Source organism: Nomia melanderi, chromosome 1 (genome assembly GCF_051020985.1).
Source record: "Nomia melanderi isolate GNS246 chromosome 1, iyNomMela1, whole genome shotgun sequence".
NCBI classification, from domain to species: domain Eukaryota; kingdom Metazoa; phylum Arthropoda; class Insecta; order Hymenoptera; family Halictidae; genus Nomia; species Nomia melanderi.
Window position 1 is genome coordinate 22,519,296 of NC_134999.1, and position 14,265 is coordinate 22,533,560.

The following is a 14,265-nucleotide window of genomic DNA, read 5'->3' on the forward strand; positions in this document are numbered from 1 at the left end:
ATATTATTTTTGAAGATTTAATAAGGTTTTTTTTATTCCAAATTAATCAGTTTCAGTTTTGCTATTTCCAAAGTACTACTTTCTATCTCTGTTGTTTTCACTTCGAGTTTCAAGGTACAAATTTGCTCGATGCTAAAGATAATCGACAGCACGAGTCCCGTCTCCTTATCTGAGTTTGTCTCGGAGTTAATATTTGTTTTGGTTTTTGCATTTCCTGATAAGTCCCTACCCGTTTTATCAGCAATCCTTTGGCCGCTTACGCATCCAGTTGTCTTCCGTCGCGCGTGCGTCGAACATTTCCTGAAAATTTAACAACGTCTCGGTGTCGTAAGATGAAAGTGTTCGTTTCGAAAGCTAAACTCCTCAAGCTTCTGTATTTAGAGCAGGTAATTAAATAAATATTTGCTTCGTCTTCAGATGACGCCACTTGTTTGTTGGGAATTCGACATTTTTTTAATTGGTGATTAGGAGGTAATTAATGTTAATCGGTGAATTAGTAGTAATTAGAAGACAGTTAATATTAATAGCTAAAATACTGGTAATTACTCTAATTAATTACTAATTATATATTACTTTAATTATATTACTAATTAAAATAAATTAGTACTAATAGGTAAATTGCTAATTATTATTTTTAATTGATAGGTAAATTAGTAGGTCAATTAGTAGGTGAATTATTTCAATTAATAGGTAAATTAGTAGGTCAATTAATAGGTAAATTAGTAGGTCAATTAATAGGTGAATTACTAATAATTATAAGTAAATTGATAAGTGATACGTCATTTACTAATAATTACAAGTAAATTAATAGTAATGGGTCAATTAATAATAATTACAAATAAATTAATAGTAATAGGTAAATTACTAATAGTTTCAACTAAATTAATATTAATAAGTAAATTACTAGTTCTTTCAAGTCAATTAACATGAACAGGTAAATTACTAGTTTTTTTATTACTAGTAGTTTGAAGTAAATTTTTATGAATGTTTAATGATGATAATGATTTTTAATGAACAGCAATTCTCTTGGTGTTAACATTAAATGCACTACAGTCCCTAAAATGGACAACTATATAAATTTTAATTTATTTTGACTTATTCAGATCATGAAAAATCATACCCAAAATCAACTTAAATATTATCTAAATCTCTCACATCATTTCCCTTCAATATATTACTTAACAATAAACAAACAAATGCATCACAGTCCCTAAAATGGACGGCAATGAATTAATAACAATAATAATGACAATATTGACCCATTGCCCCACACTTTTAGTTTCAAAATCATTGCTCTCTTGTTAAATTATTTATTTCTTAAATTAATTTTAATTTATTTAATTTTAATTTATTTTTTAAATCTTATTAAAACTCTTTCGTCATTTTCCTTCAATGTATTACTCAACAATAAACAAACAAATGCACTACAATCCCTAAAATGTTCATCTTCAGCCATCATTCGCATCAATAATTTAACAACAACGACAATAACAATAATAACAATAGTAAGCCTGTTCTAATTTTCACTATCCCAACAGCTGGAGCTGGAGAAGGCGCTGTTGTCCGCGGAGTACGAGTCGGAGTCCCTGAAACTGAATCAAGATGAGGGCGAGAAGATCAAGGTGCAGATGCGGATAAACGAGCTCGAGCGGCAAATGGCGGAAGACAACGCGGCGCAGGCGAACCTGCAGGCGGAGGCGAAGCTGCGGGTCCAACGGGCGCAGCAGGCGTGCGGCCGCCTGGAGGAGGAGCTCGCGAACGCCGCGGACGAGCCAGCGCAGGTGGGCGTGGCCGAGAAGCTCGCCGCGCAGCAGGACGCGCTGGAGGCGGAGCGGAAGGCGTTCGAGGATCTGGAGTTCCACCACCTCGAGGAGGAGGCGAGCAAGCTGGCGACCAGGGAGGAGCTGCAGAGGTGAAGCTTTGGCTGAGTGAGGGTGGATTGGTGTGTTGTGGTTTGAGGTGGGGATGGAGGTGGGGTTTGATTGGTTGTGTTGGTGTTTGGTTGAATATGTATGTTGATTAGTTATATAATTGATACTGTATATTGCAATTTGATTGAATATATAATTAATATTATATATTGCAATTTGATTAAATATATATCTTGATTGCAATATATAATTTATATTATATTTGATTAAATGTATATCTTGATTAATTTTATATTGCAATTTGATTAAATGTATATACTGATTAATTATATATTGCAGTTTGATTGATTGCATATCTTGATTAATTATATATTGCAATTTGATTAATTATGTATTGCAATTTGATTAAATATATATTGCAACTTGATTAATTATATATTGCAATTTGATTAAATATATATTGCTATTTGATTAAATGTGTATAATGATAGATTATTAATGAGATTATTATTAATTGGATACTATCTAGTAGATTATTAATTAGATTATCATTGATTAGAAAGTACCCAGTAAATTATTAATTAGATTATTATTTACTAGGTAGTATCTATTAGATTATTAATGAAATTTGATAGTATATAGTACATTATTAATTATATACTATTTAGTAGGTTATTAATTATATAATATTTATTATATTATTAAGTAGATTATTATTGATTATAATCATATTTAGTAAATTAGATTATTATTGATTAGATAGCATTTAGTATATTATTAATGATGTTACTATAAATTGGGTAGTACTTAGTAGATTATTAATTAGGTAATTTTTAGTAGATTATTAATTAGGTTATTATTGATTAGAAAATATCCAGTAGACTATTAATCAGATTACTATTAAGTAGACCATGTTTAGTAAATTATTAATTAGTTTATTATGAATTAAACAGTATTTAGTAGAATATTATTGATTGGATAATATTTAGCAGATTATTAATTAAATCTTTATTAGTTAGATAGTATTTAGTAGATTATTATTAATTGAACAGTATTTAGTAGATTATTGTTAATTGAACAGTATTTAGTAGATTATTGTTAATTGAACAGTATTTAGTAGATTATTATTGATTAGATTAATAGATTATTAATGAAATTATTATTAAACGTTACTGGACATTTCATGATTTTTATACTGATAATATTATTCGCAGATACTTGAGCGAGCTGACGGCAAAGATTGAAACGAGGAAGGCTCGACTGAACCATTTGGAGTCGCAGAGATCCGAAGCGAAAAGCACAGCGACTAAAGACGCGAGGAGCCTCGAGAGACAGAAACTGGCGCATTTGAAACGGTTGGAAGAAGTTAGTAAATTTATTCGTCTCATTGCATGGATAGAATTCAACGAAACTGTTGTAAACCATAGTCCCTAGATTTTTAGATTTAATGGTTTAATAACAAAGTAAAAATTACAGAAAGAGGTAATTCTTCTTTCTCCGTTAAAGATATTAGCATAATTAATATATAATTTAGACTGCGTTGGTCTTCGAATTGGTTACAATGAACGTTTATCCGTTTCAGAATATTTTTCTTCGATGATATTCTGCCAATTAATTTCACTCTTGCAAATCAAATACTTCTACGTATATATTTTCTTTAAAGAAATATCAAACAGTAATTAGTACAAGAAATCAACAATTTACAGTTCACAAAATTTATGTCAAAATTATACTCTGTTTAACCTCTGTCAATTTAATGTTTATGTTACAGGGTCGAAACCGAGTTAGAGCGATAAACGACGAATTAACGAAATTAGCACAGAATTCGTGCGAGAACTCTGAAGAGAAACGATCCCCTAGCAGGGAGGACTTTGACAGGATCTCAAGGGTCACCACAGACTCACCTATTGTCAACAATCAGGGCAGCTTAGGCAGGAAGACTATCGAATCTCTCAAAGAAATTGAAAGAAATCGACAGCTTCATTTAGCAAAACAAGGTAATATTTGTTTATATCTTTTTCATTAACCACACATCACTAAACTAGATTATTTTCACTGATAGTTTTTCATTGTAGTATGAAAATTATAAAAGAAACATAGACTTTACTGTTTTGAAACAGATGAAATAATTTACTTTCAAAGTTATAGAACAAATTATAAGATAAAGGTAGTAATTGATCTGGTCAAACGTTAACCATTTTTCAGGAAATGACAAATGAATGTAATACATAAACAGTAAATGTGATTTTTATTCTGATTGGAGATTAGTGGTGTAGGATTAATGAATGTTTAATTACTGATTATAATGAAAATAGTTTATAATTCGTACAAACTTATGGAATGTGCCTTGTAATTTGTATTTACTTTACTATCTTGAGCAATCTTATCTAAAACTCATTCATTTTTCATATTCTTCCTTGCGACTAGATTTCTTAATCACTGTACGTGTGTCTGTTCTATGTTATCTGTTCCTTAGTGGTACTTAGAATCTTATACTTTTATCTTTCATCGTTCTACGTACTTTCCTGTAGAAAATTCTTTGAATTACTTGTTTTTTCTATATTCACATTTTTTTTATTGCAATTTATTGCTCTTGCAATGTAATATTCCATGGATTTAGAAAAGTGGTATTAAAAAATACATTATTAATTGTTGTGGTCATATTGATTTTTATATTTGTACAAGGAAAATTTTAATTAAATTCTAAGTAAACGTACAATTAATTCACATTCTTTATAAACGATTTGCAATGCTTATCAAGGGACTGTCATTATAATTTTATTTTCAATCCTTTATTTTTCATTGTTTCATTCTACAATCATTTTAACAATAACTTTAATATACTTATATACAAGTTCAGTGATTTCTTAAAAGGTTATATTATAACATTTATAATATTTAGATTTTTATATGGCGAACTAGATACTAAAGAATGTTTATTATCTCACCTATATACATATATAATTAACTGAATTTATTGCTTAATAGCCATGTGGCCAGTGTACGATTATAAATAAAAGTCCCTGAGGATTAATGATTTGTAATCTCGTTGTATCATGTAGAATATTCAAACAGTGAAAGGAAATGATGAATAAGTAGTACTCATTTCAATTTCATAACCTTAATTAATAAAACCTTCATTTTTAATATGCTGAAACTAATCGAATTTTGTCATTCAAAAATACAGGATCATTATTCATTAAAATACATATAATTAAAAAATGTTGGTTTATTATTTAATTCATAGATGTAGGATTATTTAATTGGAGAATATACGTCGACAGAATTTATTTAAACAGTACAAACTTAATTCCAATTGCAATAATTTTAACCTTACCTTCTCAATCATAGTATCAATGGAATGTTGAGATTCTCCTGATTAAAATGAGTCCAAACACGACGTGGATCGGACTAGTTTTTCGATTTCATGGAAACGAGCCTTTAATTGCGTTAAATACATTAAATCTGTAAAAGTAGTCCGATTCCCATCGTGTTTGGGCTCATTTTAATCGGCGCGATCTCAGAAATTCGCTGGTATCACGTTGGAGAAGGTAAGGCTAAAACGACTGTAATTCTAAACATGTAATAGAGAATATATCAATTTCATTAATATCAGTATTACTGCCTCAAGCGTAGTGCCAGTAGATTGTCGAGATTATCCCGAGTAAAATGAGTCCAAACACGATAGGAATCGGACTAGTTTTCGATTTCATAGAGACGAGCCTTTATTTTCGTCAATTATATTGAATTGGTAAAAGTAGTCCGATTCCTATCGCGTTTGGACTCATTTTAATCGGCACAATCTCAGGAATTCACTGGCATTACGTTTGAGAATATAAAGTTAAAATCATTGCAATTGAAAATTTGTTAATTAATTTTTTTTACTAATTTTGTCAGTTCGATGGAAACGAACCTTTAATTTCCATAATTATATTAATTCTCATTACATCAAGTACATCAAGTAGCAAAGCAAAATCATTGCACAAAATTATCAACCGAATTTTTAACGATGAACAAAATTTTCCATTTGTTACAGGCAGCCAAGTAATTTCCGAAGAAAGGCGAAGGGTCGAGGAACTGAAAAGAAGAGTGCAAGACGAAGTTCGGTCACAGTGGGAAGAAAGGAAGATGAACTGCACATCGTTCAACAGTGTCGAATCTGGCGAGGAGTCATCGAGCTATTCAACTGGGCCAACAGAAAGGTGAGTCACACGTCATTTATCTTGAGTGCATTGAGATTCGTCCCAACTCAACATTGAATTAATCTTAATAATTTACGTTCTAATAAAGTTAAAAGAGCTATACAAATTAAATAAACAATTAATCAAATTTAAAAAGTTAATAAATATTTATTTCGTTCTTATATACATCTTACAGAAATAAATTAATATTCTTGGTAAAATTACATTTAAGGAATTATGTATTAAAATTATGAAAATATATTGAAAAAAGGGATAAAAATGGGAAATTTTTTAAATAATATTAAATAAGATAATAAAAATCTGTAATCGAATACAGATAAGACGTGTTTGATTATGACCACTAAGGTTACATCACACAAAGTCCACAGTTTGTTCAAATATAGGCGTAGAGTATGATTACCAAACATGTTCCACGAAAAATTGGACATTATTCGTCCACCCCTAATTAACAGTTTATAATGACATTGCTGGGTAAATATTTTCACTTTACTAAGTGGATTTCAGTTCCAACGTGAACAAGAATAATTTACGGTTATTTTCTATGGATAAAACCTCTTTTTACAGTAAAGAATAACTATATTTAATTATTTTAGCGTAAGCTGAATTATTGTTAAAATTATTCTCAAGTAAATTATTCTCAATCGTAGTACCGATGGAATGTTGAGATTCTCCTGATTAAAATGAGTCCAAACACGATGGGAATCTGACGAGTTTTTCGATTTCATGAAAACGAGCCTTTAATTTCGTTTATTACATGAAATCAGTAAAACTAGTCCGATTCCTATCGTGTTTGGACTCATTTTAATCGGCACAATCTCAGGAATTCACTGGTACTATATTTGAGAATATAAAGTTAAACTTACCAATTGAAATTTTCTTCACTGCATGTTTAATCTTATCTTCTTCGATCAAAACAAGTCCAAACTTTCTCCAAAGTTTATCTTAATTTTTAAAAATAAAAAGAAGTATAGGAAAACCCCATTATTATATCAATCATCCTATAAATAACTCAGTCTTTTATACTTTTATTCTTGAAGATTAAGATATTCATTATTATTAATTTCACTTATTATTATTTTTAAAAATGAATTGATGATCTATAGAGAATGAAAATATTGAATATTGATTATCATTAAATGTTTATAAAAAGCAAGACACAAGAAAAGTTCAAATTTGTTTGCACAATGTAATTGCAAAATGAAAATACAAGAATATGTCATTTTATTAAAATTTAATTTTTCACCCTGTATTGCAATAGTTGTACCATTTATTTGTCACCACCCGGTATATAGTCTTGTAAAATCCACCAGTAGAATGCAACATAAAAATACAAAAATTCATCATTTTTAAACAATTTAAATTTTTCACCCTGTATTGCAATAGTCGTACCGTATGTTTGTCCCACCCGGTACATCGCGTGGTAACACCGCCAATCGAATGCAAAGAATGATCGGCACTCGGACTTCAACGACAGATTCCAGATGAATACTTCAGGTTTACATTCTACGGAATATATGAGCGAAAAGAATGTCCAGCCGCGATAGTTCCCATTCGACTGCAGCGGATCAAGGAAAACCTGATACCGACGGGAGTAATATTTTATGGACTCCCCGGTATGGCGGCCAAGCATTTAGAATAACTCTCGCGACCCACTTGACTTTTGAGCAACTTTCCATTTAATTATTTAGCTGCCCGTGGTCGTTAATTATTTATGAACTAATTAATTATTCGCCAAATTCAATTAATGGCACATAATTATATACTTACTGTAATTATCATTGACCCCTTGTCCTACAACATCGGACTCGTGACGAGGGTTTCAATTGGCATCGAACAAACAAATATTTAATTTGTTTAAATAAAAATTACGTGTTATTGTGGATAGTTGGGAATTTAATTTGTGTAAGAAACTATAAATTGTCAAATTGGAAGAGCCTCTTTATAAACGAGAATTTCAGTATGGGTCACGAATGACCCTGCGACAGCTTCTCAAGTGGTAAAGGCCAAAATTGCATTGAAGAATAATTTCGTATAAAAAACAAGGAAAAAGTAAATGAGTACTTTGAATTTATCATATAAATTATAATTAATTTATATAGATCATAATTGATTTTTATAGATTATAATTAATTTATGTAGATTGTAATTAATTTATATAAATTGTAATTGATATTATATTACAATTTTGCCGCATTAGCTAGCATTATTTTTAATGCAGAAATGCTTTCGAATAATCATGGGTGGGTTACCGGTGACCCGTGGCATTCAACGTGTTAATGAAAACCGAATATTCCACGTGTTGTAATTAATATAAAAACGCAAATTACGTGATGATCTGTTGCTGTTCGAGGAATTAAAATTAAAAATTTTAAAATTTATAATTTCATCTCGAAATGTCGAAGTTCGTCCGCGAAGGGTTACCCTTTGCACTCGAGAGGCGCCTGTCAGTCGCCATTTGATTTGACCTAAGAAAATGATAAAATTTAACCTCTTGCCTTATGATTTATTTCTGACCTGTGATTAGTATAATCACTTTGTTATTAATAATATATTGAAAGAAGAGAAAAATTGTTTGCATGTAATAAATATTATAAAAATATTGTAATAAATGTTAGAAAAATCTTATAATAAATATTACAATAAAAATTAGAAAAATATTACAATAAATATTAGAAAAATAATATAATATTATAGAAATATTGTAATAAATATTACAAAAACATTACAATAAACATTATAGAAACATAGTAATAAATATCACAAGAATATTACAAAAAATATTAAAAATTACATATACGTCAATAGGGGCGCACAAGAATTTCATTAAGACTTGGTACATGGCAGAAAAAAGGTTGGCAAACACTGGTCTACACACCAGCCGCCACTGAAAGCCTATACATGTACATCAGCCTTGGTCCCGCGAGAAAGTGGAGGCGCGCGTGTCCGAATCACCGGCGACGATCGCAGATTGCCCGGCTGATTACGGTACCGGCAATAAAACGCTTTTATCAGAGCTCCTCCAGCTGCTCGGCCACTCTGGGTGGGATGCGCTTATCAGGCGATACGGTATCTGTTGCGCGCTAGCCGCCTTCCCGCGCTGACCTCTCCGGCCGGGCCTCTAGCTGCCTCGCGGCCCCCGGTGGAAACGGTTCATCACTCTAGACCGGGAAATCCTGGCGAGCATTCGTGTCGCTGCGAACCGCGATACGTGCGATAAGATTGCGGATCGTTCCAAGTGCGACTCGCGGGTATCATGAACGTTGTGTGTTGTGTGTGGGGTTTGTGGTAGTGTCACGTGGAAATCTGGAGTTGTTGACCCTTTGCACTCGAGAGGTGACCCTTGGTCGGTGATTTTGTACAGGAATTTTGAAGTGTAGTGTTTAATGACACGTTCGCGGATGGGAATGGTATAGTCATCATCATTGTGATGATGAATGATTTGAATGTAGTGTTTGAATTTATGAGCGGTGTTGAACATTTGAGTCTATGTAGAGATGATTTTTTGAAATCATGCATTTTAAGTATTGCAGAATTGAAGTGATAACTTTGACTTTATCTTGTTGAATGTAGTGCCAGTGGATTGCTCAGATTGCACTGAGTAAAATGAGTACAAACACGATGGGGATCGGACTAGTTTTACGCAAGTTAGTGTAATTAACGGAATTAAAGGCTGATTTCCATGAAATTTAAAACTCCTCTGATTTATGTCGTGTTTGGGCTCATTTCAATCGGGAGGATCTTAACATTCTAACGGTACTATGACTGAGAAAGTAAGATTAAACATGCAGTGAAGAAAATTTCAAGTGCAGGAATTTTAAGTTTACCTTCTCAAACATAGTACTAGTGAATTACTGCGATCGTACTGATTAAAATGAGTACAAACACGATAGGAATCGAACTAGTTTTTCGATTTCATGGAAACGGGCCTTAATTTCGTGAATTACACTAGGTTGTGTAAAAGTAGTCCGATTCCTATCGTGTTTGGGATCATTTTACTCGGCAGAATCTCAGAAATTCACTGACACTAATTATGAGAAGATTAAACCTGCATCAAAGAAAATTTCACTTGCAGTAATTTTCAAACTTTACCTTCTTGGATACAGTGTCACCGTTAACCCGTCGTCGCAAGAGTGAAATGTCACCGCGCCGGACGAGCGCAATCGCGAGTGTACATTTGCACAGTGTTCGCTGAATGTCGATGCTACGCCGCGAGTGAAATGAAAACAAGGCGCACATGGAAGCGTGGAATGAACACGATGTAACAAGCGGCCGGGAGATTGATTTATTTGATAGGCGGCACTCGTAAAAGTGTCCCGTGCGAGTTTCGTGATTTATCGAGGGGTGGGGCGAGGTAGAAAGTCTAGGTGACCGGCCGATGACGAAAGAAGCGTAATCGGCGAGCACCGCGACGCATCGCGGTAATCTTCGGATTCGTGAAATCACTGTGATGATTTAATACCGGTGAACTGTAACGGACATCTTGGTTCTTCGACTGGATGTTCGTGGAACGGTCGGGAATTGAACGTTATTTCTGAACGTCTAGTGATTTGGACGTTTATGAGTGATGAGTGAATGTGAATTAATGAATTAATAATAATTAATGAATTAATAATAATTAATGAATTAATAATAATTGATGGATTAATATTAATTAATGGATTAATATTAATTAATGAATTAATAATCATTGATGGATTAATATTAATTAATGAATTAATAATCATTGATGGATTAATATTAATTAATGAATTAATAATAATTAAAGAATTAATGATAATTAACGAATTAATGATAATTAATGTATTAATGATAATTAATGTATTAATGAATTAATTGTGATTAATGAATTAATCAATCAATAGTGATTAATGAATTAGAATTAATAATTATCAATGTATTAATTATAATTAATGAAGTAATAATGATTAATGAATTAATAATAATTAATGAATTAATGAATTAGTAATAATTAATGGAGCAAAAACTCACAGCAATCAACAAATTTTAAATAATCCAGAATAATTAAATACACAATAAAACAAATAATCTATATAAAATTTAATTCACTCCAGTCAATAAATAATTCCATTATATTAATTTAATTAATATTCTATATACAACACACAAAAATTCCCAACAACTAACAAATTTTAAATAATTAAATACCCAATAAAAAAAATAATCCATATAAATGTTATTAATATAAATAACATTTTAAAAAATAATCCATATAAATGCTATTAATATAAATAACATTTTACATATAAACTCAAATAACAACAAGTGAACAAATAAAAAAATTTCATTCCTAACCTATAAATGCATGATCAACCCACCCACCAGGCTCAAGTAACAATAAAATAAAATGTGAAAGTGTGCAAATTATTAGTTCCAACAACGACGTAATTCGTGTGGTGACACATATCCCAAGTATCTTAACACGTTAAGCGCCACGAGAATCTTGAACGTCTTACATAACACTTATTTGCTCGTATCAAGGGTAAATAGGAAGAATTATTAATTATTTCATCAGAGTCCTTACATAACATTGTTGTTCACTTATTTACATTTAATATTTTTAGTAGTCATCAATATCCTTATAACTACAGTCATCAATCTTCACATCTCATTCTTCTCCACTCATTTCCATCATCAAATATTTTCACTACCCAATAGTCATCAATCCTTACATTATTCTCCATTCATCATCAAATATTTCCACCAACTGTCATCAAACCTCATCCCACTCTTATCTACTCATCATCATAAAATACTACCAATACATTTCAATTTTTTCATTTCAATCAATTTATAGAAAATAGGATAATTAATGAAACACTAAAAATAAATTTATATTATTTATTATCATTAACATTAAGAATAAATTCATACTCTCATCATTAACATTAACATTAAGAATAAATTCATACTCTTATTATTATCATTAACATCAAGAATAAATTCATACTCTTATCATTATCATTAACATTAAGAATAAATTCATACTCTTATTGTTATCATTTTTAAATCTCACAATTCCAATCTCTTCAAGCAACAAAATCAGTCACCGGTGACCATCACTCAACATATTAAACATTTAATAACAGTGCAAAAATTCCACTAACCTAAAAAAAAATGAAAATATTCACCGTTCGTGGACGCGGTGACATCGAGACTGACGTGAAAGGACGAACGGACGCGGGCCGTCCCGAGGCGGCGCCACGCTCGCGAGGACTCCTGCCGGCCGATGGAAGGGTCACGTGCGCCGAGCGAAGGGCGTAACGGGGCGTCGATAACGCAGAAGGATGAACGCGAGGGAGGCGGGCGCGAGCGTTCTCAACGAGATTCGGGTCACGGGCTGCAATCTGGTCACTCTGCTCACCAGCAACCGTTGCTACGTCACGAGCAAGGACTGGCTCTGCGAGTATTGTTACCGGCCGATGGAAAAACGCTCGCGAGAACTTTGCCCCGGTTGCTTGTGAGTTCCCATTGGTATCTATGGTTTCCCCAGTGGATGGTTTGTTTTGGGATGGGGGACATGAGATTTTGTTTATTTGCGGTGAAATTTACTTTATTAGGTTTATTAGATGTTTTTAATATTGTTATAAGGTTATTTATTGTATTATTGAAAGAGCGAAATGTTAATGTGATTGTGGTAGAGGAAGTGTATTGCAAGAGCACATTGTTGAAGAGTTGATGGAGGTTAGAGGATGTTATAGATTATTAATTAATTTATTGATTTGCAATGAAGTTTATTTATTGGATGGATGGAGGTTAGAGTATTGTTAATTAATTTTATTTCAAAGATTAAATATATGAAATTGAATTTTTCCTTGGGGAATGACAGAGGATTTTATTGTTGTACTAAATTTATTATTTAATTAAGTTTCCTCAATTGTGGCTCAATTTTTTGCCAATTGGATGTCTCTTTCGGTTCGAATGAAACAAATGAAATTTAATTTATTGATTTGCAATGAAATTTCATTTATTGATTTACAATGAAATATAATTTATTGATTTGCAGTAAAATTTATTTATTTCGATTGAAGGAGTTAGTAGATTGATGGAGGTTAGAGGATATTATGGATAATCAATTAATTTATTGATTTGCAATGAAATTTATTTATTTTGAGCTTACTGAGCATTTAATATTATTAATTTGCAATCCCCATAAAAATTGTAACAATAGATTAGGTTTAGTTTCTGCAAACATTCATTGTAATGTTTAAGTAAAATTGTTTATTTTCAAAATCATTTGGTACATTCAAATTTATTTTTGAAATCATTTGAAATATTCACTGATTTTTCAATCGAACTACCAAACATTCGATGGTAGGGGTGAGAAAAGTCCCCGCACTCTCGCATGAACCCAACACCACCACACCCGATCCCACCTCGAGAGCTCCCAGCGAGCCCGTCCGTGGCCACAGCAAAACGAGCAGCCCGAGTGAAAAAGATGACCCCGTTGTTGGAGGTCAAGGCCAACGTTGCCATAGCAACGGGACCGGGAAGAGTGTCGTCGGCCACGCTGAACATTATAGAAGAGTTAAATACTATGCTGGGTGGCACCGTCGAACCGGTCGACCGAGTCACTTTGTACTTGTTAGGTTTTAATAATACCTGGCGCGGCCACGGCCTCGCCGGTAGTGCCGATCCGCGCGCCGGCTAGGAGAGCCATCCGCGATCGTGTTTTTCTGCCGGGACCTGAAGTTCGCCGAATGTGCGCGAAACCGAACGTTCGGTGTACACCGTTAACACTGGAACTACCGAGAATTTAATGCGATTAATATGCGATTCCTGTAAAAATTGTAACAATAGATTTTTCTCAGTTTCTTCGGACATTCGTTATAGTAATGAAACTATTTATTTTCAAAATCATTTCGAAGATATCGATGATTGTTAATCAAAAAAATCGAAACCAGTCATTTTGATACGGTAGTTTTAGTGTTGAAGGACACGTTAACACGTTGAATGATTTCATAGAGCGAAATACACAAAGTGGAGGAATATAATATTAAATCATTCGATTGAATTGCATCATGATTGTTACACGTTCGTCTGGTTGAATGTCATCGAATTAGGTAGTATTATTTATGATATAGAGATGTTTTCGAATAATCATCGTTTAACGCGTTGACTGCCATGGGGGTCACCGGTGAAAAATCAAATTACTATGGTTCACTCAATTAAAC

The 14,265-nt window shown here is 32.3% G+C and overlaps 1 protein-coding gene and 1 long non-coding RNA gene across 28 annotated transcripts in view; one reads left to right on the forward strand and one right to left on the reverse strand.

Annotated features, from left to right (window-relative positions):
• Nucleotides 1-14,265, forward strand: part of LOC116433269 (uncharacterized) — a 115,038-nt gene that overhangs the window by 75,777 nt on the left and 24,996 nt on the right. For 14 of the 27 annotated variants that reach the window (XM_076366510.1, XM_076366500.1, XM_076366505.1 and 11 more), the window contains 4 exons: nt 1,539-1,912; nt 3,086-3,236; nt 3,643-3,868; nt 5,908-6,073. In XM_076366510.1, coding sequence (XP_076222625.1) covers nt 1,539-1,912; nt 3,086-3,236; nt 3,643-3,868; nt 5,908-6,073 — 917 coding nt within the window. The other 13 variants (XR_012998334.1, XR_012998336.1, XR_012998335.1 and 10 more) reach the window with 13 other exon arrangements.
• LOC143174422 (uncharacterized) overlaps nt 1-14,265 on the reverse strand; it is a 94,749-nt gene that overhangs the window by 75,766 nt on the left and 4,718 nt on the right. The window lies entirely within an intron of this gene.